Source organism: Pongo pygmaeus, chromosome 5 (assembly GCF_028885625.2).
Source record: "Pongo pygmaeus isolate AG05252 chromosome 5, NHGRI_mPonPyg2-v2.0_pri, whole genome shotgun sequence".
NCBI classification, from domain to species: Eukaryota; Metazoa; Chordata; class Mammalia; order Primates; family Hominidae; genus Pongo; species Pongo pygmaeus.
Genome location: NC_072378.2, coordinates 5,505,195 through 5,531,842, shown reverse-complemented (window position 1 = coordinate 5,531,842; position 26,648 = coordinate 5,505,195). Strand labels below are relative to the sequence as shown.

General features: G+C 42.6%; 1 protein-coding gene across 6 annotated transcripts in view; it reads right to left on the bottom strand.

Annotated features, from left to right (window-relative positions):
• Positions 1-26,648, bottom strand: part of FARS2 (phenylalanyl-tRNA synthetase 2, mitochondrial) — a 519,219-nt gene that overhangs the window by 133,418 nt on the left and 359,153 nt on the right. For all 6 annotated transcript variants that reach the window (XM_063665783.1, XM_054493310.2, XM_054493309.2 and 3 more), the window contains one exon: positions 25,766-25,917. In XM_063665783.1, coding sequence (XP_063521853.1) covers positions 25,766-25,917 — 152 coding nt within the window. The remainder of the gene's footprint in view (positions 1-25,765; positions 25,918-26,648) is intronic.

The window sequence follows — 26,648 nt, the reverse complement described above, 5'->3', positions numbered from 1 at the left end:
ACTACATCAATCAATCTCACTGTACATGCGTTTTAGAGAAATATCTTTAAGACAGAGATTTTATCTTGTAGTTGACAGGCTATACAAATTGCTAGTCAGTTATGAGTGCTGTTATGAGCAGCTTTAGAGTGCCTGCCACCTCCAAGGCCTCTGTACAAGTCTGTGCTAGGACCTCATCACTAGGGCTGGGTGCTAGGCATTCAGCTGTGAGTGGCCTGAGCTCTGCCCAGTGGAGGCCCCTATCCTGGTGGTGACTCTATGGACCAATCAGATTCTCTCACGCGAGGAAACTGGACATGCCACAAACAGTCGTCAGGAGCAGCAGGCTCGTCAGGAGCAGCAGGCTCAACTGAGGGAGGCCCCATCAAGTGCCCAGACCCCATACTGGTTGAGCCAGAGCAAGGGGTATGGGAACAGGCTTCCTGGAATGCTAGCAAGGCACCCTCTCCTGAGAGTCCTCAGTTTTCAGTGAGGCCTGCTCTGAGAAGACTGGGATGGTTTTCGTTTTTTTTTTTTTTTTTTTTTGAGACAGAGTCTCGCTCTGTCAGGCAGGCTGGAATGCAGTGGCATGATCTTGGCTCACTGCAGCCTCTGCCTCCCGGGTTCAAGTGATTCTCCTGCCTCAGCCTCCCAAGTAGCTGGGACTACAGGCACGCGCCACCACATCCGGCTAATTTTTGTATTTTTAGTAGAGACGGGGTTTCACCATGGTGGTCAGGTTGGTCTAGAACTCCTGACCTCAGGTGATCTGCCTGCCTCGGCCTCCCAAAGTGCTGGGATTACAGGCGTGAGCCACTGTGCCCGGCCCGGGATGGTTTTAAGTCTCCCTAACAGCTTGTATATTCTCTCTGCAAGCCTCCAGTACCTGTAGTAGCTCTTTTCATTGTAACTTAGCAGAGCCAAGCATATCACTGTTTTAAAGTACTGTATTAGAATATACCATCAGAGAGTGACTGGACAGCACCATCTTGCAGTATAAGGCACAGCATCCCCAGGCAGAAGTCGCTGTTCCAAAAGGGCTCTCCTTGCTTTCACTACCCACCTTGGACATCAGATGGACTGAAGTTTATGGCTATCCATAAAAATCCCTGGAGGCATCTGTTATGGGTTGAACTGTGTCCTCCCAAAATTCGTATGTTGCAGTCCTAACTGCCAGGATCTCGAGTGTGGCTGTATTGAGAGACAGACAGGGTCCCTAAAGGGATAAGAGGTCATTAGGGTGGCCTAATCCAATCTGACTGGTGTCCTGATAAGAAGTGGAGGACACAGACACATACAGAGCGGTGATCGCGTGAGGATACAGGGAGAAGACGCCATCTACCAGCCAACAAGAGAGGCCTCGGGAGAAATTAACTCTGTCCACACCTTGATCTTGGACTCCAGCCTCCAGGACTGTAAGGAGATAAATTTCTGCTGTTTAAGTCAGTCTGTGGTGTTTATTATGCAGCCCTAGCAAATTCCTACAGAAGTCTTCAAGTTGGGTTTTTATGAAAAGAAGAGGCTCACAAGTGATTAAATCAATACGCTGGAAGCGACATAGAAATTTGGTAAGAATATGGTCCTGGATTTTGACTGCTGAGGGCGATGCTGTTTCTTCACTTACAGGCTGTGGCTCCCTGGGCGAGCTGCTTCATCCGTGGCCTCATAAATGAAAGGCAGCCGGTAACACCGCATGGGTCATGGGTGTGGTGAAGGCGTGGTGATGCCAGGCGTGCAAAAGCCTTGGCATGGTGCTAGAGCCTGTGATCCTTGTCCTCAAGAAAGATTTGCTTTTATTTTTACCCAGTTAATCCAGATGCCATCAGATACAACTACCTAGATGCAATATGTGGAGGATGAAGCTCTTGGTATCTAAGGCCTCCTCACCAGGAATGGTTAGAGAGCCTCGTCTGACTTGGCAATTGGAACGCTCCTCGTCAGCTCTGGGTTCTCTTCTCTGCAAGTCGGCCATGCTGGCAGGAGCCTCTCACGCCACTGAGGCCGGGAGGACTGTGTGCATCTATTCGGCTCCGGATCCTGGTCTCTTCCTATGCGCTTGCCTAAAGCCCCCTTTCATTGAGAGTGTTTAAGGAAAACAAAGAGCTTTGCTTCTTCCCGGAATGTTCTATGGACTTCTCGCCATCTGGTGCCTGCAGTGGCGTTTCTCCCTGTGAGGCCCTGGGGCACGCTGTGCTCACTACCTGAGGTCCCTTTGCCGCACCAGCTGCTTCTGTCAACGTAGTGGGTCAGGGAGAGTAACTCATTGATCGAGGTGGACACAGGCTAATGAAGAGGCTCTCAGGGGACAGAAACAGGACACCTCTGTGCTCCCAAGGTGCCTCTGCTGGACTCCTGGGGGCAAGTAGTGGAGAGCTACTCCTGGTGGCTTGACCAGGTGGGGAACTTGTTTCAGAAGCTAGCAGACGAAGGCGAGGCACAGAAATGGGGACTCGAATGTCCTCTGGACTCTCTCATCTCCCTTCTCTGCTTCCCTCTGAAGGGAAGCTTGCTTCTGCTCTCTGCAGACTGCCATTCTCTGCCTTGCTGCTGCTCAAGGCAAACAGACAATATGGAAAGTGACTGTGGAATGAAAGACTACCTCTGTCATTGCCAATTGTAAATTCCTTCATGGGTCAAGCATCTGTCCGGGTCCAGTCAGCAGAGACTCCAGGGTAAAAGGATGCCTCACTGCACAAAATGGCTGCCAGGCCCCATGGTTCTGGATTGGGAGGGAGAAGCAGTTGCTAGCAAAGGTGGAATCACCGGGTGCTGGGTGGACACCCCAGACAGTGACCGTACACTGTCAGGCCTTCACTGCAGAAGCTGAGGTTCTGCAATCAAATTTTCTCAACCCTGCTATCACATAGAGGGCACTTCACAGTGATTTTTCCTTTTAATCTTCCTTATAAGAGTTGCCCATTTTGTTAGCAACAACCGGTGTTATAATTTCATTTAGGACTTCAAATTTGGGGATGCTCATTAAACATCTCCAAGGAGAAATGCTGATAAACAAACGAACAAACAAACAAACCCTATTACACTTCTTTAAAGCACTACCCCCACAAGAAACACAACTGCTTTTTATGAATGAGTATAGCGGTGCTATTTTAAAACAGATATCTAGTAGCTTACGTGTTTTGGAAATTTTTTTTACCATAACATTTTTTTTAAATACAAATAGATAATGCAAAATAGTGTCATATCCTAGAAATATGGGTGACATCTCTTATTTCATGAACACTGACAGTGACTGCTTGGTATTTGCTTCCATCATCAAATCAGCAGCTCACTGAATTCCAAATACAAATACAAAGTGCCACATGCCTTCTGCAGGCTCCCTTTGCCATGTAGACTCCATGGGGTGGGCTTTGGGCCTGAAGCAAAACCTGGGGAAACAACGACATGAGGCCTGGCCAGGCTGCACGTCCCATCCAACGCCGCCCTGCACACAGAGAGGCTGGGTGCGTGTTCCGATTCTGCCATTTTCTACATGGGGCATCCTTCCCATTTCCTCTACCTCACTTCCCCACCAGCACATGTGTTACCTACATCCTATAACACTTACTGTGCATAAAAAAAGAAACAAAAGTATATTGCAACTTTTTTCCTTAAGGTGTTAAAAAAATTTCTTTTTCAGATCTTAAAACCCCATCAAACTTTTATTCCCAGCTTGTGACACCTTCAACCTGCTTTATTCTTTTTTTCCTCTTTCTTCTATCGAAAACAATTAGACCTTAAGAAAGTAATTTTATTGTATGGAGTAAATTATCATCAGCAACTGGGTGCCTATTTTGAGCATGGGCTTAACTACAGTGAACATAAAACACAAAGTTTGCTCATTAGAAACTTGGCTGTTCTTTGTTTGTATTTAATGCTTGTACTTGATTACAATTAGTTTTTCCCAGAGGAAACTCACCATTAGGATGTAACCAGCACCATCAATAATAACACTTACTGGACACTTGTTGTGCACCAGGCACTGCAAAATAACCTTCTAAGGTCGGTTCACTGTTAAACCCAAAGATAAGAGATTGAGGCTTAGAGAGGTGAGTAAGTTGCTCGAATGGCTCCACGACCAACAAGCGGCAAAGCCGGGACTTGCACTCAGGGCGGCCTCTAAAGCCAGTGCTGTAGCCACTACTCTACAAAGACTTCATATTCCATTCCTTCCACGACACGTTAAGAAATAAGAGAGAATATGACAAAAACTACATTGTATAGCGACTGCAGGACAACTGAACTCCAGAAATCATGATGAAAGCTCAGGAAATTGATCATTCTGCCCGTGGAATGATTTAGCTTGGTCGAAGGGCACACAGAGGCTTTGCATTCCAGTTACTTCTGGCTACACTGTGGCCTCCAAAAAAGAGACTAGGGGATTGCCACATGGGCTACTCTGGTCTGAAATGAGAGTAAGGCTGTCTTTTGGTAAGAATAGGAGCAAAAGCAAAACAAACCACAAATGAATTGCTTCATATACAGCTGGTACCTAAAGTCCTATTTTAAAAATTGAGCAAGGCCTGGCATTGTGGCTCATGCCTTTGGGAGGTGAAGGTGGGAGGATAGCTTGAGCCCAGGAGTTCGAGACCAGCCCGGGCTCTCAAGCCTGGGCAACACAGCAAGATGTCATCTCTACAAAAAACCAAAAAACAAAAATTAGCTGGGCATGGTGGTACACATCTGTGGTCCCAGCTATTCAGGAGGTTGAGACAGGAGGCTTGCTTGAGCTCGGAAGGTCAAGGCTGCAGTGAACTGTGATCATACCACTGCCCTCCAGCCTGGGTGACAGAGCGAGACCCTGTCTCAAAAATAACAATAAAAAAAATTGAGCAAAATAATTGGTTTTGCATCTTTTGTGAAAGATTCACTTATTGTAAATTATCTATCCTATAAATGGTATCAGGAAAGCTGGTTAACTGTTTAGAAAAATAAAAGTTTTATCCTCTCATCTCACAACACCTTAATAACAATTCCAGATGGGACCAGAAAAAAATGTTTCATAATAAACAACTTAAGAGAAAATGTAAGTAAATATTTATATAATCTTTTGATGGATAAGAACTTTTTGCATGTAAAAGCAATGGACAAAAATTAATGAAAAAGATGTTGGATATGACAAAACAAAAAATATAAAATACATTTATGCCCCACATACGATGAAGGATAATAAAAGGCAGATAACAACTTGAAAAATTTGTAACAAATATGAGATAAAATGGACTAGTATTTTGGGTATATAATTAGCTAATCATTGATAAGAGATTTTTACTGTTTATAAAATGCCAACAGAAAAAGTGGGCAAAAAAAGACTTGAACAATTAAGAGAGGAATACAAATGATTAACAAATATAGGAAAATATTTTGTTTCACCAGTCATAACAAATGCTCTGATAAATAGATGCAAATAACTATAATTTTGCCATGTAAAAAGGGGTTAAAATATTAAAATAGTATAAGACAATGGCAGAATTTTCTTAGTATATATGTATGCAAGTTTATCCTATACATTTTTTAAAAAGACTAGAAAAAGGATATAAAACTTATCTCTGGTAAGCCAGGTGCCGGGCGTGGTGGCTCACCCCTGTAATCCCAGCACTTTGGGATGCTGAGGCGGGTGAATCACCTGAGTTCAAAACCAGCCTGGCCCACATGGTGAAACCCCATCTCTACTAAAAATACAAAAATTAGCTGGGTGTGGTGGCGCATGTTTGTAAGCCCAGCTACTTTGGAGGCTGAGGCACGAGAATCACTTGAACCCGGGAGGCGGAGGTTGCAGTGAGCTGAGATCGCACCACTGCACTCCAGCCTAGGCAACAGAGCCAGACTCTGTCACAAAAAAAAAAAAAAAATCCAGGCATGGTGGCATGTACCTGTAGTCCTTGTTATTCAGGAGGTTGAGGTAGGAGAATCCCTTGAGCTCAGGAGTTCAAGTCCAGCCTGGGCAACATAGTGAGATCTTGTCTCTAAAACAAAACAAACTCTCTGGGTGGTAGGATGACGAGGAATTTAAATTTTACTCCTTATAGCTTTCTTTTCTAAAATAAAAACCCATTACTTCTAATAACAAAATCCAATACTCTCCGTATGCAAGAAGCAAAGAAAGGAAAGAAAAAAGAAAAGATGGAAGGAAGGAAAAAATGAAGGAGGGAAGGAAGGATGGAAGGAAAGAATTCTTCACTTTTGAGAGGTTAGGAGGCAATAAAAAGTTTAGAGTGGTAAGGGTCTAGTGTTCAGAATATATTAAGAACTCTTACAGCTGAACAAAAAAAAGAGAACTCAATTGAAAAGTGGGCAAAGGACTTAAATAGATGTCTCTCCAAAGGAGTACATAAATGGCCAAAAAGCACATTAAAAGATGTTCAGCATCATTTAGTCATCAGGGAAATGCAAACTGAAACCACGATGAGACAACACTTCTCACCCATTACGATGGTAAGAAAGAGAAAGAAAGGGGAAGAAGGAAGGAAGGAAAGAAGGAGGGAGGGAGGGAGGGAGGGAAGGAGCGAAGGAAGGAAGGAAGGAAGAAAGGAAGGAAAGAAGGAAGAAGGGGGAAGGGAAAGGAAGAAGGAAAGGAAGGAAGGGTGGGCAGGCTAAATGGGTATGCGGCTTCTTCTGGGTAACGGAAATATTTTGTAAGTAGATAGTGGTGGTTGTTACATTAAGTACCACTGAATTGCCTGCTTGAAAATGGCTAACTTTATGTCATGTGAATTTCACCTCATTTAAAAAAAAAAGAAAAAAGAACACTCTTCCCATTTCACCAGAAAAAGTTTGGAATGGCCCTTCTAGAGTGTCAGCAGCTGAATGGAGAACAACTTAAAATAGATTTGTAGCATATCCTTGAATCTGAGACCTCAGATTCAGAGGTGAAATGCCAGTAGAGCACGTCCCGCCTGTGAAGAGATTCTCCTCCTGTCATCTGCTATGAATTTTTTGGATCTATTTTTCCACAGAATACACCTACGGGACATTTTAACAGATACAGTTTCTGTATTTTTATTGGGGCATAGGGTGAAAAAGTGATTTTTAAAACATAATTCAAAAGCCCAACTGATAAATACAAAGTTTGAAATTATGGCTAGTTTTATCTAACTTTAATTTTCATATTTACTGATGAAAAAGAACTAAATCATCATCTAACAAAATTATTAGCCACTCAAGGAAGCATACCAACGGATCATAATAGCTACTTTTCACAGTTGCTTAAAAATGTGTCAGAACAGTTGAATGTAATTTTAATTAAACAAATTTGCAATTATGAGTATAATAACTGCCTTGACATTTTTACATTAGAGCTTGAGAAGGAAAAAAATTCTCCTTTTATTGCAAGAAGCATGAAACTTAAGTAAAAATATTATTTAAAATAGTTAAACAGTATAATTACAATATGTAAAATGGGGTCACATGGTATAGGGTTCAATTTCAGACCTCCACTTGGTCCAGCCACTGGCTGAGTGCAGCTGCCTGTAGGGCAGAGTGGTATCCAAGATCTTAGACAATTCCAGTCATGGAAGAAGGACTCCACACAGAAAGGACGCAGGAGCACACCCTGCCTTAGAGGGCCCTGGCTACACTCTCTAAGAGAACTTTGTTTCTTGAGAAGCACTTGAAACAGCTCTGCTTAGAAGGTTAGAGGGACCTTGAATTTTGGTTTTCTATTAACTATTAGGATTTTTCCATCTTGAATATCTATATTGATCTCCTTTACTTAAACTATGCTAAGAATAGCTTCCATTCAGACTAGTTGTCTTGAGAATTTGATCTGTTTAATATTGCCAGATTTATTCCTGTATCAGACATGATATAAATTTATTTGGGATTCGTATTTAAATAGATTCTCCTGCAGTAGGAATCCCAAAACTAAGACGTTCAATGCATAGGTATTCATTGATTCAATCTGGGTTGAAAAAAATTCTAAATATAATCAACTCTTATCTGTTTTCCCAGCAATATGTTCCTCACACCTTCCTTTCCCAGCTTTCTTTCTCTTATTTTGGGGAGGCTGTTTTTAGTTTGCGAGGTGAGTGGAGGTCAGGTCTAATTTCAAATTGTGCATACTTTGTATTGTATTGCACTTTGCTTCCCAGGAGTGGGTTTCTCCTCTGGAGGAGGCAATTTTATGTAGCAGGTGAACAGATTCCACTGCCATACAAAACTGAAGGGAAGTAAATGCAACTTTAAGAAGTTTTCTCCCCCATGTGCCATATTAAGAAATGCTGATCAAAGCATCGCTCAGACTCCATTCATATTTTCAGGTCTTAATTTGCATGCTATATCCTTTCTTAAGTTAGACACACTGGCTTTACTTGATGAAGTGAATTTAATGAGGCTTGTCTTAAGTGGGCCACCCCAGTGCTGGGGAACTCTGATAGCCAATCATCACGTCTGTGTAATTCTCCCTTCTCAGAGAGGGCTGACAGAAGCGCTTTCAGCCATCTTATCCCATCCTTCAAGTGAGCTATACGAGGATGGAAAATCAGAATGGGTAAATGACAGCAACGTGAAACTTCCCTGCAGTATTATTCCAAATGCCTATTACCAGACACATAACTATGAAGAGGCGGGTCTGGTTTCCAGAGTCAGGATGTTTTGCTTGCTCCATAAGACACCAACCCTTTGCATAAATCCATTAAATCAAGTATTCTCTAGTTATGAACATTTGTGGAATAAATACAAGTAAAGACACAATGGGTGGGATATTTAAAGAAACATGATCATCCAAAGTATTTTTCTACCATTGAACTGACTACTAGAAGACTACTCATTGTCAAATCCATGTGGTCTGCACTTGTTTTCTGATGACACTATGGTCTCACTCCTGCAAGAGACTGTACCTTCCAATGGCTTTCATTCCCAGCCTCTGCTCTTTGACTTCCACCTCTTGGGTCTCCCTTCTTAGTTCCTCACTCACTGTCTCCACCATCCTTTAAACCTTGGTGTTCCCTCGGGTCCTTTCCTCACCTTGCTCTTCACCTGTTCTAGACATTCACCAGGCATTTAGGTCATGTCTGGAGCTCCAGTGGTCAAGAGCAGTACACATTCCAATCCTGGCCTCTCTCTGCTGAGCTCTTAGGTAACATTCCCCTGTGTCCTGCCTCAAACTCAGGAAGTCCAAAAGTCACTAAATCATCTTCTCCACCAAAGCATTGCTGCCGCTACTTAATCTTCATCTCCATTCCAACCACCAAACTCTTGGCTGCACAGGTCAGGACTCTGGGAGTTATGTGGTTTCTTCATCCCCACGATCTCTCCTTTGAACTGGCCCCCTTTTCCATAGATTTGAGCTCCTGTCTTTTTTTTTATATTGTCAGCTTCTCACCACAAGGGCCCCAACACTGACTCAGCCCAGACTCTCATCTGCTCTCACTGAGACTATTTATTAAAATTTTCCTTGATCTGTTTTCCAACCACCAACCTTACCCTTGGCCAACATAGTTAAGATAGGTAATCATTTAAAAACTGCACATAGTAGAATTATTTAATGACTCTCCACATTTTCTACCAGGAAAGCCCACATTTTTATAAGGGAATACAGGCTTTAGGATCTAGCCCCTCATCTCCCCAGCCTCATTTTCCCAACTCTCCCATCCTCCCTATTATGCTGCTCACACCAAATCACTCTCACATTTCTGTCTGTATACGTGGGCAACATGTACAAAGACACATGTATACATTCTACCTGAAATTTCTGGGCCTCTTCCATATCAAATTCCTATTTGTTTTTCAAGATTCAGCTGAACCACAATCTGCAAACATTTCTTGAGTATATAAGGCAAAGTAAGGTGCTACCCCTGTTTGAAATCATGGTGACAAGTTTCTAATTTAAGACATTTTTTCACAATGAATCACATATATCTATGTGATACCTCCTATCAGACTGTGAGCTTCTTGAGGACAAGCACTCATTTTTTAAAAGTTATTTTTATATCTCAGACCTTAAATATCACAGATGGCAAACTGCCTCACCCATGGTAAGTGTTTAACCAATTTATGGGACATCCTGTGATCCCTGGAACGGATGTGTTACAACCTGACATGGTGCTGATTTTGAGCTGTTCTAGCTATAAGGAAAAGAACCATTTTCAGTTCATACTGAAATGGTCACCTCAGCCTCAACCCTGTGGTGCTCCAGAGTTCTCTCACAGGGAAGTTGATCACTTCAACCTCTTACCTCTTCCTTCTTGTCTTCTTCCAGTGCCTGAAGTCTGCAATTGCATGTGTTTTAGAACTCATTTGATCTCAGGTGATGGCAATGCACATCAAACCAGCTTAAACAACAGGAGAATTACCACCGGCTTAGGGAATCTGAGGAAGGACTGGATAACCAAGCTGTGGGAAGGGCAGCATGCGGCTGGGTGCCAGGACACCAGGGAACCTGGGACTCAGGCACACCAGCACTTTGCCTCCATCTCTCATCTCTGTTCACCACATTCTCCCCTTGATGGGAAACGTGGCCAGGGATGGTTCCTAGGTACTCACAGCTTCAGCTGCTGGAGGAATAACCCAAGCGTCCTTTGGTTTTCTGTCCAAACATTACAGAGAAGAGGCCTCGCCTGCCCAGCTTTGCTGGGTGCCCATCTTCAGATCTGTCCACGGGGCCAAAGCGTGGAGTCCCACTCTGCCAACATGGAGGCTCCCTTACTGACCATGCATTTGGGGGAAGAGGCTGCTCCTAGAAAGGGGTTCTGACAGCCCGGGCCAGAGGTCCACTATTGCTCTCACTCCAAATAGGATTGTCTAGGGACACAGTGGTTTGGAAACTACACCTTCAAGAGACCTGAAGTTTCTCTGCCTTCCCTACGCAGACAAGCTTTTTGCTTCCTTTCATGTTACCTTCCTTCAGAAATTTTCCCTGTTCCTCATCTGTGGCAAACAAACAAGCAAACTTACACACAAACACATTAAAATTTGACTCCTTGAATTTCCATCCAACCCTGTGATATCTCCCCTTCCTATCAGAAAGGGTTTCCCAGGTAACCGTGAATAATTTACATACTTCCTACAGTTTTCTGCTCCTGGAAGCTAAAGAGTTTTAAACTATATTTCGTATAGGATATGACCAACCTTGTTAAAAGCACTTTTCTTTTTTTTCCTTTTTTCCTTTTCCCCATCTGAATATTTGGCCTGAAGCAAATAATTTTTAAATCAGCAATTTACTTAGGACCCAACTTACTGTATACCCAACTTCTGTTTCTAAGGAGTATTCTCCACCCCAGTCAGTTTCTCTCTTTCAAGCAATCATCATAATGGATAGTAAAGAGTTCTGGTCACCTAGCTGGAAAACACTGCCAACTGAGGTTAAGTTGTGGCCTGTATAGCAAGTTAGGTCAGTTACATCTGGAGAAAAAATAATACAACATATGTTGTTGGTGGAATTTCTTTATCTTTATCATTAATTCATCAAAAATATGTATTGAGTACTTTACTCTGTTCTATATCCCAAATATAGTAGAAAGCTAAAGACCCAGTAATTAATAGTAACTCAGTGTAATGATGAAAAGACGTATAAACACCGTGCAATGTGGCAATTGCTATAACAGAGAAATGGGTTAGAAATGCTTATTCCATCATCACTGCAGAATTTCAAAAATTGTATGCCATGTGCATTGCTGGACAGGCAATCTGCTAGGAGAAATTAGCATATTTAATGAATTCTGAGATAAGCAATTACTCTAGTAAAATTCTGTGTAAATGTCTAGACCACAGCTGTCATGCCTTATATAAATATTTCACCTGCTTAATTTTCACTACTAGTTTCCTCTTTCTTCATCTTACTACTGTTATTTCCTTTAGAGGGAAGTGAAAGCAAAGAAAAGCAGCCACATCTGTCAAACACAGAATCCAAAAACTACTGCAGGGTATGCCTTCATTCCCGAGAAGTATAACACAAATTAGGCTCATCTTATAAAATACAGTCATGCACTGCACAACAGCATTTCAGTCAAAGAAAGACTGCATATGCAATGATGGTCCTGTAAGATTATAGTGGAGCTGAAAGCTACCTATCACCCAGTGACATTATCGTCAGTGTAAAGTCACAGAGCAACACATTACTCATGCATTTGTGGTGATGTGGTGTAAACAAACCTACTACGCTGCCACTTGTATAAAGTATCTTTAGATATGTTCAGATACTATACTGAACATCGTGTTACAACTGCCTACAGTATTCAATACAGTAACATGCTGTGCAGGTTTGTGGCTTAGAAACAATAGGCTACACCGTACCCCATACAGCCTATGTGTGCAGTAGGCTGCACCTTCTAGGTTTGTGTAAGTACACTCTATAATAGTTGCATTAACAAAATCTAATGACAAATTTCTCGGAATGTATCCCCGTCGTTAAGTGATGCATGACTATAGTTATGTTCACAAAAGATTATTAGGCAACTGAAATTTTGTTGATTTTGTCCTCATTTCTGAACTATGCTCCCATGGAAAAGAATTTAGTCAAAACTGAGATCTAATCAGGTCTGAGATGAAATCTCCAAACCTTTATCTGCATGGGTTTACCTGGAGAGGAAAGCCCAAGGAGGATTTGGGAGAGGGGCTGCGCAAGGCTAGTAGAAAGGTGGGGCTCAAAGCTGAGTTGCTTAAGTCCCAGGTGACAAGTTGACAGTGAGGAAAGGCACAGCTCTGAAATACCACTGGACACCATGATGGCCCCAAAGCCTCAACGGTGGTGTCCCCTGGGGGCCCAACGGGAGTCACCGTCATGTTCAGTGGAAGTTAGCTTGCTGTGGACACCCCCTGGGACCTACAGAAATACTTTTGGGGGGCTCTGGGGGATACTGGGATCCATGACAGCAGGTAGGTGGCGATGCACTTGGGATATCTGAGTATGAACATTATTACATACCCTCATCTGGACCCGCAGGCTGTGGATGTCTGAGTCTGAGAACTCATTTCCTACGTGTCTGATGAGTGCCTTTTCCTTGAGGTAGTTCCCACTAGAAAATAGGGATTCCCTTATTCATACTAGGCTTCCTTCAGGTATTATCTTCTTCCTGTAAATGTCATGGAACATTCTACCTTGCTTTTTCCTTACTAGACACCCAATTAAATTCCAATCATGATAACACCTTCCCTGGCTCTAAACCATACATGAATATGTAGATCACTATGAAGCTGTACACTATTAAACAAAACAGAAACAAAGCAAAAAACCAGCTGAAGCCCCTGTAAAGACCTGCTGGATGCCTGGATATTCTAACTTAACCATCCCTACCACCTGCGCATCTGAGAGTCAGCCTTGTGATTCCAAGCCCAGTCCCACCTCTCAGGAGAGACCATCTGGAGCCTGGCCAGTGGCTCACCATCAGGGCAGGCGGGCAGCCTTGCTGATGATTCTGCTGTAACAGCAGAGTCCCACATCCCAGGAAGTGGTCTCCACATTCCTCTGTAACTGTGCCTTCCCTAGGACTCCACTCTGCCAGTGACTGGATTGCCGTACCCCCAAGCCTTAAGTCTCTGTGGCCACTCGTCTGCCCCACCACACATGTCCACAGTGTCCACTGGCCACTTGTCTCTCTACCAAACATCCCTCCTAAGACAGACGCCCAGGATCTTGGGTGCCATTAGGACCACTGGCAGACATCTGTGCACGTCATCAGTTCCTCCCCCCGGAGCTGACCTCATCCCTGTCTATGCTGGCCCCTTGCCTTCTTTGGTTCACCCTCCTGGCCGCTACTCGAGCCTCAGTTATGAGCAAATTAAAGAAAAGAATCAGCACAAGAGACATGGAAGCTGCCTCAGCCCGCACCCCCGTGTCAGTCGTGGCCCTGCTTGTGTGATCCTGGAGCCCAGCTTGTTTCTTGCTCTGGAGAAGACCAGCAACTTGAGGCCCAAGTCTGCCAGACCCGTCTGTGCTGCTCAGAAATGTGAATGGGTGAAGCGTGACTCCAATAGGTGTTACCTGCATATCCTTGAGAATTTCTCACAAATCACAGGCCTGTCTTTAGAGACCTGACTGCAAGATCTACAATTAAGATAATGGTCCCTCTGAAGGGGCCAGGATGTATCCAAATTCATAAATCTCTTCGTTTTCAAGACAATATCATTAACCGTGGGAGCTATGGTACATTCAAGGCTAACCCACGTGTGGGATGGGAAGAACTCAGGAGACACAGGTGGATGGACGGTGAGTTAGGCGGGGATGAGGGGCAGACTCCCATGCTGGCTCTGGACATCAAATTTGGGTGGTAGCCAGAAGAAAGTAATCTTGTGAATGGAGGGAACAAGTTTAAAAACCTCGAACAATTCAGTCTCATTCATAACTGCCCAAAATGAGGGGGCGGGGCCGCCCCACCCTACCCCATTTCTGCCAGCAATTCTGTGACTTATATCATGTCGCAGGTTGCTCTTGGTGTGTGTTTAACTTGCTTGAATCTAATCATGAGGGGGTGGGACAGGGAACATCAAAGGATGTGAGTTACTCTCATCCCTCATCTTGGAAAGAGAGCGTTCCATCGCCACACTACAAAAAGGTGCCCGGGATGCCAAGGGAAGACAATAGCCAAAGACTCGCTGAAAACCGCTAAGTGAAAGTTAAAAAGGATTTCACAGAGGTGTGCATTACAACAGCAGATCATTGAAGATACAGATCCTTCAGCGCCTGGCTTCTCTCCCTGCCTAGCTGCTGTTGAGCAAGCAGTCTCTCTGCCTCTGCCCTTCTCTCTGCAGAGACACTACTCCTGGGTCCCTGCCAGGACAGCACTGAAGGGAATCCCGAAGAATCTTTAGGCAAATGGTGATGTGCAGGGCAACAAGGAGGAGCAAGGTGTTTGGGGACTGAACAAACTGTGATTTAATTTGTCTAATGCTGGTGTCAAACAGGGCTGCTGTGTGATGGGAATGAGATGCACCCATCATAAGCTGTTAAAAGAAAGCTTGGGGAAAGAGGAAAGAGAAAGGAAGAAGGGGAGAACAGATATCCAGGCTAAAAATAGTTCATGAGAATTGCTTTTTCGGCTGTCTGAACCACCACAACAAAAGTTCTTATACCCACATCAGCAGCATTACAATAAAAATGGAAAAGGAAAGGGAGCAGCCAGGAGGGTTTTAAAGAGGCCTGGTAGTGTCTGGCCATCTCCTTGGTATTGCACGCTGTCAATTTCAAGGGGACACAACTTCCGACAAGCTCCCTGCACCCACGGCTCTCTCAAGATTAGCTGTCATTGGCTTTTCAGCGCTAGGCTATCTTTAAGTTCAGATAACTGCACTTACTTGGCTCTGTCCAGAGGAATAAGACCAGGATGTGATTTGCAAACCAGAAATGTCATCTCATCTGCCACTGTCCACAGCATTTTCCCAACACAGGACCCAGAGAACACCCAGACTGGCTATATAACTCTGCTGACCAGCATCGATACCACTTTACAAAGTCTTTTTTTTTTTGAGACAGTCTTGCTTTGTCACCCAGGCTGGAGTGCAGTGGCGTGATCTAAGCTCACTGCGACCTCTGCCTCCCGGCTTCAAGTAATTCTCCTGCTTCAGCCTCCTGAGTAGCTGGGATTACAGGTGTGTGTCACCATGTCTGACTAATTTTTGTATTTTTAGTAGAGATGGAGTTTCACCACATTGGTCAGGCTGGTCTCGAATTCCTGACCTCGTGGTCTGCCTGCCTCGGCCTCCGAAAGTGCTGGGATTACATGCATGAGCCACCGTGCCCGGACTACAAAGTATTTTTTTAATTAAAAATTTCCTCCTTAAATTGCAGGAATAACATGCATCATTTCCAAATGACAGTTTTATACAAAGTCTCATTCTGTTTCCCTTCATTATCACAACTTCCCAGTTACATGCATTTGGCTGCCAAGTCCAAGGCTCCCAGTTGTACTGACGTTATTCTTTATTTTAAAGAACAAGTTAGATTGACTATGACACTTACTGGTTTTTTACTCTAATAGCTAACTCGTTTTTTGGAACTGTCTGTAATTTTCAAAGCATTTCACATATATAGTGTCATCTAGTTTTCCTAGCTACCATTTATGGATGATATTACTCCTGGCGGTAGATGAGGAAACTAAGGCTCCGAAAGTCCCAACATCACACATCTAAGGTGTGAAAAGTCAGGACTCACCCATGCCTTCCAATTCTAAATTCTGAGCTCTTCCACTAAACTACATTGACTCTACTTCTCATAAACTATTTCCAGTCATTGAATAACAGTTCCTCTAAGGAAGGAAGAAGGACTAGTTAATCATCCACCAAGCATTATGCAGTAAGTCTCCCTCCACTGATATAAACATTGCAGGAAGATGAAAATGAGCTATTGTCTTAATCTGTTCCTGCCACTATACAAAATAGCTTAGATTGAGTAATTAATACACAATAGAAATGCATTTCTCACAGTTCTGGAGGCTGGGAAGTCCAAGATCAAGGTGCCAGCAGATTTGGTGTCTGGTGAAGGCTGTCTCTCTCCACTTCATAGATGGCTCCTCTTATTCGTCCACACATGGCGGAGGGACAAAGGACAAAAGGGACGAACACTGTGTCCTCCCCAAGGTGGAAGAGATGGAAGGAGCAGGCAGCTCTCTGAAGCCTCTTCTATAAGGGCACGAAACCCATTCACAAGGGCAGAGCCCTCATGACTTAATCATTTCCCAAAGGCCTCATTTCTTAATACCAACACAATAGAGATTCCTGTTCAACATGAATTTTGGAGGAACGCAAACATTCAAACCATAGCATTACTATGCCACAGGCCTCTAAGGAGTTTCCATCATGTGGAATAGCCTAGAAAAGTTTAAATGCAAATAGAGAATAAAAGCTAAGAATGAGCCAACAATAAGGTGCAGTTACACAGAGTTCTACACATGGAGCTGACTGGTGGCAGGTCGGGGAAAGAGGAAGGTGGTGTAAAAAATCTGATGAGTCCTCCAAGTTGAAATTGCTCCACCAATGGCTTCCTGCTGTGGCGAGTATGGCTGGGCTGTTTTATAAGTGGCCCCTAGTGAGATTGACAATGGATTCTTAGCCCAACGGTGGTCCACGTGCAGGTGGCCCAGCACCCCAGGAGGCAGCCTGCTGCAAGGGGATCTGCCCGAAAGGCATGATGGTGTTTAGCTCAGTCAGTCAGGCTATTTCCCTCCAGAATTTGCACTAGATAATGAAGCAGACTGTTAGAAAAGACTGCAGGTAACGTAGAAAGAGATGTTAATGTGTGTATGGTGGGGAAGTAGAGGATACAGACTGACCAGCAGAAGGAAGGACAGAAACAGAGCCAGAGGCACCCAGAGGCTGAGGGTCTCTGGCCCTTAGACCTTCCCTCAGTTCTGAAGAGCTTTCCAGTTTTGATTCAGGTGTATCCTCAGATAAATCCCCTTTGTCTTAAAGTACGTACCATGAGTGGTCTATCCTGGTAACAGTTTATGGAAGCTGAGTTTCTATGACAGGTAGTTCACACACATTAACCAGAGTTGGGACTGTGTACATCTCATTCATAAGGGATTAGAAGGGAGACAGACATACACAGCTTGCTATTCTGTTTCCTTAGTAAACTTTCCCAGACTGAAGGCCTCTTTCCTCTGAATCTACAGCCCTGGATGATGGGTACCTTCCATTTCAAGTCAATCAAAGTTTCCTGAGTGTTAATTACATGCAAGAAACTGGGAAGGCCATTGATTAGGCTTAACCAGCCTTGTTACATCATACTTTTTATTGCTATTTCACTTTTTGCATGTTATTTAGCTCCATAAAAACCGGGATCTTGGCCAGTTGTAGTGGTTCAACCTGTAATCCCAACATTTTAGGAGGCCAAGGAGGGAGGATCGCTTGAGGCCAGGAGTTCAAGACCAGCCTGGGCAACAAAGCAAGACCTCCGTCTCTATTAAAAAAAAAAAAAAAAGTTAGCCAAGTATGGTGGCCTATGCCTGTAGTCCTAGCTACTTGAGAGACTGAGGTAGGAGGATCACTTGAGCCTAGGAGTTGCACTCCAGCCTGGGCAACAGAACAAAGCCCTGTCTCAAAAAACAAAAACAAACAAACAAACCAACACCCCAGAATCTTGCCTCCATACCCTTATGACCCCACAGCAATTAGCCCAATGTTTTCCACAGCACAGGAACTCAAGAATCAATTGGCAAATGTATTTATGGCACATCTCTTTGCATGAAGTTTAAGGAAGTCTAGAAGTGGTGGTGCCTAAATCAGAAGGTATGTAGTTCAGGTGAAAGAGAAAATAAAGAAGGATGTGTAAGAACAGTAAACCTACTGACATATAGGAGAAGGCCAGAGGCCTGTCCACGTGACCCGCGTGGCTAACTAGACCCTGGGCAGCATCTGACTCAAGTGGAGCCCATCCACCAGCTGCCTCTGATCTGGCAGGAAAAGCTGAGTTGGGCTAATCAGGTCCCTTTGTTGAGACCATCAGAATAACTCAAGGGACTTGAAGTTGGTGCTGATTGCTGGACAGTGAAGGTCATGTGGACTCAGGGCCCGGGTGGGGTATTCTGAACTCTGTATAAGACAAAAAAGAGCAGAAACGACAAGGTGGGAAGGTGGGGACAGACAGAATAAGTGTGAGAAAATGAAATGGAATGGGGAAGTGGTGATACCGTGGAAAGAGTGAAGGTCAGACCCTTCAACTGCCTCAGTTCCTGCTCTTTCCAAAGCCTGGTTAATTTGTCCAGCTTGTCCTACATTTGAACAAGTGGGTCTCTCTGTTCCTTGGGACAAGAGCCTCCACTAGAACACCTCCTCCTGTGATGTGTTCTGTCCCTTCTCCACTGCTCATAACATAAAATGAAGTACAATTTTATGAAACTTTTTTTTATAAGAAGCAAAAGACATTCTCCATTAAAGAAAATCCCAGTGGTTCTCAAACTGGGGGCAATTTTGCCCACCAAGGGGGCACTGGAGACATTTTTGATTGTTGTGTGTGTGCGTGTGTGTGAGTCTGTGTGCGTGCACGGTAGGAAGGTTGTTACTGGTATCTAGTGAGTAGAGGCCAGGGGTTCTGCTAAACATCTTATAATGCACAGGACAAAGAGTTACCAGGCCCAAAATATCAGTAGTGCAGAGGTTAAAAAACCCTCCCCAAGACCAAGGGATGACAATGCAAAGCATATACCAACTTCTCTATGCAAGGGTCGAAAACTCATCTGATGCGCACATATGGAAAACAGTCATGATTGGGAAAATGTAAAAGTGTAAGAGCTGTTGTGTTAGGGTGCTGAGATGATGGGTGAATCTCATCTTTTCTATTTTCAAATTTTTATGCATTGGCATTTTTATTGTGTGGAATTTGACAAAGTGAAAATGAATGAACACATGGAAAAAAGAATGAAGAGAGGGAGACTGGAAGGAGAATGCACTTGAACTGCCTCATCGAATGCTGCTCCAGTAACTGCAGGAGGAAGAGCTTTGACCAGGTCAACGTCCATGACTCATGCACACTGGGAAGCCAGGCCAGCCACACCGAGAAGGTGCCTCTCATGGTGAAGACCCTCTTGAGAATTCTGTCAGACATGGTCACAAGTGTTCTAGTCTACCCACTTGAGCCAAATTATAAAAAATGGCAAGTGATAGATCACAAAAGGGAATATAACCATGAGGAAGTTCAAGTAGGGATGAAGAGAACTGAGAGGCCCCTTTAGTGACCTGGGGTTGAGGGAAGAGCTCACCTCTAGCATCCCAGCTCTGACTGACAGTGCACAGACTCAGGAAGCCCCATCTGCGACTGTCAGCAGGAAGTGGCAGGCCAGCAGCAGTCCCAGGAACAAGGAGTGAGTCTATGAGCAGAATCGGGTTAGGGGCATCAGTGAATCCGCCCTTTCAAACCTGCCCTTGCTGCAGGCACCTGGGGCATTTTTCACCACCAAACCCCTCCTTGCAGTCAAAGGAAGGGGATGGTAGTGAAAAAAAAAATTTTACTCCCCAATTCTAACTCTCAAAAAGGTCTGTCTTAAACCCAGACCAAATCTGACCTATTAAGGTCTACTTTATCTTACAGTCCATCTCCACAGTTCATAAATAATCAGCTGGCATCTCCAAATGAAGTGTTGGCAGCTAAAGGCAATGTCTAAGTTCCCCTGGGATACTCTTCACGCTTCCTCATACCCCATTTCGCTAAGAAATATTTTGAGCAACTGGTGTTACAGAATAAAACAAAAAACAACACCATAATTCCTTAAGGTGCATGAACTTAGAGACTGAAGACGATCAATGTATTCATATTACAAATGTGTTGCAGGGGATATCAAGTTCATATGCTGACATACATGATTGCCTTCTCAAGTTTCCCATTTAGTCAATGTGTCATATAGTACAATATTCCAAAGATGTCAAAGGACATGGCAACCTGGTTCCCTTCCCTACAGGTAATCACCATTCTATTTTTTGTTACATTACATTTTAGAACTACAAGAACTCTTCTGCACATTAAGTGGCCCATAGATTAAGTGGCAAAGATCCTCTGGGAGAAGGTTCTAAATGACTGGCTGGAACAAAACGCCATTTTCTTCTAATCTGAACATCCATCTTCCTTCAGGGCACAAGCTGTTATTTGTAATCAAGAAAAAATTTCTCCATTTGTCTAACATTATGAAATTAGGCTCTTCTTCGGCAGTTTATGTCTCCCTGAAACATCTTGGTATCTGTTTTTGTTCAGAATATAACACGCAACATGTTCAATGACTTTGTCTTTCACTCAGTCCTATCACATCTGACACTTAAGCATGCTTTGATGTTAGGCAAAGAAAGGGTCGGCACTCTTTTGCACTATCAGGCTATATTTCATTTACGTGTTTAGGGAATGAAATAAATCTTGAGGTCAAGGTTCAAGGTCAGGAGACCATTCACTTCCTGTCACCTAAGTAGTCAGGGACTTGGTGGGGAAATGGGGAGGGCGGGCACAGGGTGCTCAAGGAAGGATGATCTTCTAGTAGAGGGTTTTGGAATTTGGGAGTCAGAGTCTTTAAAAAAAACTTCATGTATCCCCCTCCCCCATATCAAGGGTTAGCAACCTACAGCCCATGGGCCAAATTCACATTCCACTGTCTGATATTGTAGTCAAAGCTTCATTGGAACACAACTAGGCTCATTTCTTTATATTTTATCTGTGACTGCTTTTGCATTTGCAGACTTGAGTAGTTACAAGAGAAATCTTATGACCCACAAAGTCGAAAATATTCCCAATCTGGTCAACCTTTGCCCTAGATACTTATTGAGGATCACTGCACGGTAAGCCATCATTACTAAATAATGTGTCCTTTTCCTCAGGTATATTTCTCAGTACTGTAATAGCTAGGTTTCGCTTTGGCTGTCAATAATGAGATCTAAAAAATAAGTGGCCTAAACAAGCTGAGAAACTTTTCTCTCTCAGCTAAAAGTCCAGGGCTGAAGTGACATAGATTCAAGCCCCAGGCTATTTCTTCTATGTTGTTGCTCCACTCCATACAGTCTCCATTGCCAAGTCCGCACCATGGCCCAAAATGGCGCCAGAATACTAGCCATCACATTCACAATGAAGTAGCAGGACGAAAAAAGAATACCCTCAATTCAACTTTTAAAGAAACTTCTGGAAATACCACTAAACACATCTACTTCCAAATCATTGGCCAAATTTAGAAGTATAGACTTCTAGTTGAGTGGAAAATTGCTGAGCTAAAAAATCAGGTTTTTGTTATTACAAAAATGGCACCAGGCAGAAGGACGGGGGCAGGGGGAATTGGATATTGAGAGATAATTAGCAATCTCTGCCACAGGAACCTTATTCCAATCACCAAGCCCCTTATTTCTTAATAAGGGACACTTGCCCTTGGCAGCCATGCCCTTTGGCATAGCTCCAAAAAAATAGTCTTTAAATATCTGTACAATATGTATTTAAGATATTGTAAGATCAGTGCCAATGAGGAATGTTTTCAAATTTCTAATCAAAAGTACTGTCTCCTTCAGAAGGAACTGAACAAGTTCACCTTTTAGCAGTCAGTATGGGGTTGTGTGTGTATACCTGCATTAATAGAGTATTTCTAATACTCTATTTTTTTTAGAAAAATATTTTTTTTTTTTCAGTAATTTTTTTTTAATGGGGTGTCCGCCTGCCTGATCTGTCCCTGGGTCCACTGGACCCCAACACTACCCCACTCCCACTGCAATCTCTCCAGTTAGCATGCCCATTCAGCATTCCCCTTGAACACTACCAAATTATCAAAAAGATTCAATGTTTACCCCCTCCTCAAGCGACATCTACCCCCCACATCCAGCACAACAGAAATTTCTCTCAGCTTCCTAGGTTTTTAGCATCTCTCTGTAACCTAGTAGGTTCTGAAAATCTCCAATGCAAAAGGGTTACTCATCCCACTTTTGATGCTGGCAAGGGTGAAGCTACGGCCATATCAGAAAGCAAGAGACTATGAGCTCAAAAATTAAGAATGAATTCCAAATCCCTGATTCCAGAGTTTTCTGTAGGTTGAGGGTGAGCATCTCTAACCTGAAGATCCAAAATCCAAACTGCTCCAAAATCTGAAGCTTTCTGATTATTCACATAAACTTCATTTCATATACAAAATTATTAAAAATATTGTATAAAATTACCTTCAGGATACATGTATAAGGTATATATGAAAGAAATTTTGTGTTTAGACTTGGGTCCCATCCCCAAGATATCTCATTACATATATGCAAATATTCCAACATCTGAGAAGATCCAAACTCTGAAACACTTCTGGCCCCAAGCATTTTTTGGATAAGGGATACTCAACTTGTACTAAAAAAGAATGGGAAAAAATTACAAGTCACATGCCTTTGGCATATCAATTAGTACTTAGCAATCAGTCTTGTTCCAATATTTTTCCTTCTCTTCAAATGTAAATAACTAGACTTCCAGTATCAACATGGAAACTCCTGGAAATTTCTTTCTCACATAAAAGTCCAGGGCTGAATTGGCACTCCACAGCATCAGGGATCCAGACTACCCCATACATTCTATTTTCTGTAAAGTTAGGAGACAGATATCATCTGCAAGCTCCAAAATATATTTAAAGGCTGCCAACAGCAGCTGAAATCAAGTAGAAGCCAAATGAGAGGAAGTGAAGGGAAGAAATACACAGAGTGGCACATCTCAGAAAACTCCAGCAAAAACATGTTTTTTTGTTTGTTTGTTTGTTTGTTTTTAGAGCTAAGGGTTACAATCTGAAGTGTAAAGTCTCTATCTCCAAGTGTTGATAATGGGGTAAGCAAAGGTAATTCTTCTGTTTCTAACAAGTGTAGATTTGGGGTGGGAGGAAGACCTATACAAAAAAATCGAAGAGATGAGTCATGTTTAAAGAAAGTTGGTTTCTTGGTATTGCAGAAAAATAAAGTCTTAAAAGCATGAAAACAAGCTAGGTTGAATGTCTATCCCAGCCCCTTCCTGCTATGCCAACCCTCAGTCTCCCCCCAGTCTTGTGCAAATAGCTGGTCCAGGAAACCCAATGCATTCAAATATGAGCAGCAAAAAAGCGATCATATGCACACCGTTGACAGATCAATTAAAAAAGAATTGAGGGAAAAAAGAGGACAATGGCAGAGAAACAGAAAAGTCACAGAAAAATGTTGCCATTGGAGCATATGAAATTTCTGGCTAAATATTTTACAATGAATTTTTAAAATGTAGTGAAGCAATTTCTCTATGAAGGAAGACCAGAAAGCAGAAATAACTCAGAGAAGAGATGGCAAGAAAGCAGGGGGAGCTGAAATATGAGCTTGCAGAACCCAGAATGGGGAGAAAAGCAAAGTAACTACAGATGGAAGGTACACAAGGGAGAAAAGACAGAAGAAAACACAGTAAGGGACAGAGAAGATAACAATGAGGAAAGCATACCAAATGAAGCGGAAATAAGAATTTTAAAACATTAGAAAGAAAATAATAGGTACAGAAGTCAGACAAAGGAGAGCCTACTTATGCATAACTGGATCCCTGAAGAATGAAACAACAGAACAATGGATCAGAACAAATCCCTAAAGATATAATTCTAGAAAATTTTCCTAAAATGAATAAGAGTCCAGTCCAATCTGTGAAACACAATGATATATACTAGGGAGAAAAGATCAATACTGAGGTGGAGCCTGATAAAGGTATTAAACTTAAAAGATAAGGAATCCTTTAAAACAAAAAGCAAAAAGATCAAGTATGGCATCAGATTTCTTTATATGAAATTAAACTTGAGAGGACAATCGAGCAGCACTTAATAAGATCCTCCCAAAAAGAAAGACCAAGCCAAGATTTTACTTCCAACCAAACTGTTATTCAAGTATAAACAGATAAACAGTTTTGAACATGCGAGAGCTCAGGGATATTGTTTCCACAAGTTGTTGAGCAAAATTCTAGATGATGAACTTCAGTCATTTAGATGACTGGGGAAAGTGACGCAAAAGAATTGGCAGTGAAACTGAACATCTTTATCTAGAGAATGAATGCTTTAAAAGACAAGGCGGCCGGGCGTGGTGGCTCACGCCTGTAATCACAGCACTTTGGGAGGCCGAGGAGGGCGGATCATGAGGTCAGGAGATGGAGACTATGGTGAAACCCCGTCTCTACTAAAAAATACAAAAAAATTAGCCGGGCGCCGTAGCGGGCGCCTGTAGTCCCAGCTACTCGGGAGGCTGAGGCAGGAGAATGGTGTGAACCCGGGAGGCGGAGCTTGCAGTGAGCCGAGATCGCGGCACTGCACTCCAGCCTGGGCGACAGAGCGAGACTCCGTCTCAAAAAAAAAAAGACAAAGAAGGAAACAGGTGGGAGTCTGAATGACAGGATAGAACGTGGGAGCCAGGAGCCCTGACAACGTAGATATGACACACCTGGAACAACCAGGAGGGGAAGGGAAAATGGAGGTTGTGAGTTAGGATTTGGTGACTGTTTCTTCTCTAACAATTAAGGAGCCAGAGGGGACCATTTAAAGGTGACCAGTCAGAAATGCAAATCAAATCACGTCACTTATGTCTCTGCTCCTATCCTTCTAGAGCTTCCCACTACAAATAGGGTAAAATTCCAAGTCTCAGACCTTGCAGGTTCCGGCCCCACCTGGCCCTGGAAACACATCACTACCCAACAATCATCACTTTACACAGCCTCCCCCTCCTTCCTTGAGCTGCCATGTTCTTGGCTGCCTTCTGCATCTCATGTGCCTTTTCCCCCCAGGACTCCCATGTGCTATCTGGGATGCTCCTTCTTTTTTCTTCACTGCCTATCATCCTTCTGTTCTCAGCTTCCATGTCTCAAAGTGGCCTGCCCTGACTCCCCAGATGAAATTAGTTTTTTGATGACACTCAATGCATTTTTCCCTCATAATAGCACACTTTCATAATTATGTATTTAATGTCTGCCTCTCTCACAAGATTATAAGTTCCAAGAAGGCAGAGCTAAGTCTGTTTGGAACACATTTAATTCCTAGGACGTAATATAGATCTTGGCGTGTAGTAAGTGCTTAATAAATATTTGCTGAGAGACTATCAAAACAGCTTCTACTCCACAAACTGCTCTTTCTGCTTCATTTCCTCTGCACCTGGAACATGCTAAGGTAAGAAGTCACTTCCAAAAACAATACTGAAAAGCTGCAGGACTTTTAAAAGATTGTGTTTCATATATTTTCTTTACTAAGGCAGGAAAGATGGAAAATGCATCTTGGAAAGATTTTCAGAGACGACTGATATCAAAGAGTTTTCTGATAAGCTATACATTCACTACAAATTCAGAAGACATTTTGTCTCAGATACGCTGGGTTTCAGCAAATTTTATGATATGCTTCCATATGACATTTATCACACAGAGATAGTCAAGGGTAAAATCAGAAAGCTTTTCACTTACTTTGGATGTACAAACTTGTCTATGAGATCAACCTTTTCCACCAGGTCTCCTCCAATTGTTCGGACTAAGTCATAGAAATCATTTTCTGCGTAATTCTCAGAGGGCAACCAGAATGAAATATCATTTATCAAGGCCGGATATTTGCTAAGAGGCTAACAAAACAAGAGGAGAAAAGAGACATGAACTTGTTAGTTGAATGAGAATATTTAAATTTTTCATAAAAAGTTGCACTTGACTAATTAGGAAATGCTAGTAAAACATCATTTCAGCATCTAAATTTGCAGAACAAAATGAACTTAAAAGACAAATCAATATTCAAAATTAGCAAATTCCATTATGAATATTACAGATTCTTATCACATTCATGTGTAACATTACCATATATTATATTTATATTGCCATTAACGTTCAACTTAGTACAAAGAAATTTGAATGTATTATATTTCAGTTTTTCCCATGTGAATACTAGAGGAGAAAAGTTCAAACTTAGTTAACATGCAATTCATTAACTTCTTGTGATACTTTCAGAAAGCCATTTTAGTGGAGAAATAAGAGCTTATCAAAATTGATATTTCAATTAGTAATGTCATTATTTGTTAGTATTTCTAATTACTAAAATAAAGGATTGGGTTGACAAGTAGTTACTTGGGGAATTATTTTTCAAATTATGCCTTTAAGGATGTGATAAACATAAATGTAGCCATTTCCCCCACTTTATTCTATTTTTTCCAGCTTATTAGCTCAGTAGTTCACCATTATATAGAACAGACATTTAAAATTAGATATGTTTAGAAGTTACTGTATTTGTTTATTGCTTTCACACACACACAAATATATATATATATCACAACTACACATATAGCTCTCACATACACACATCAAA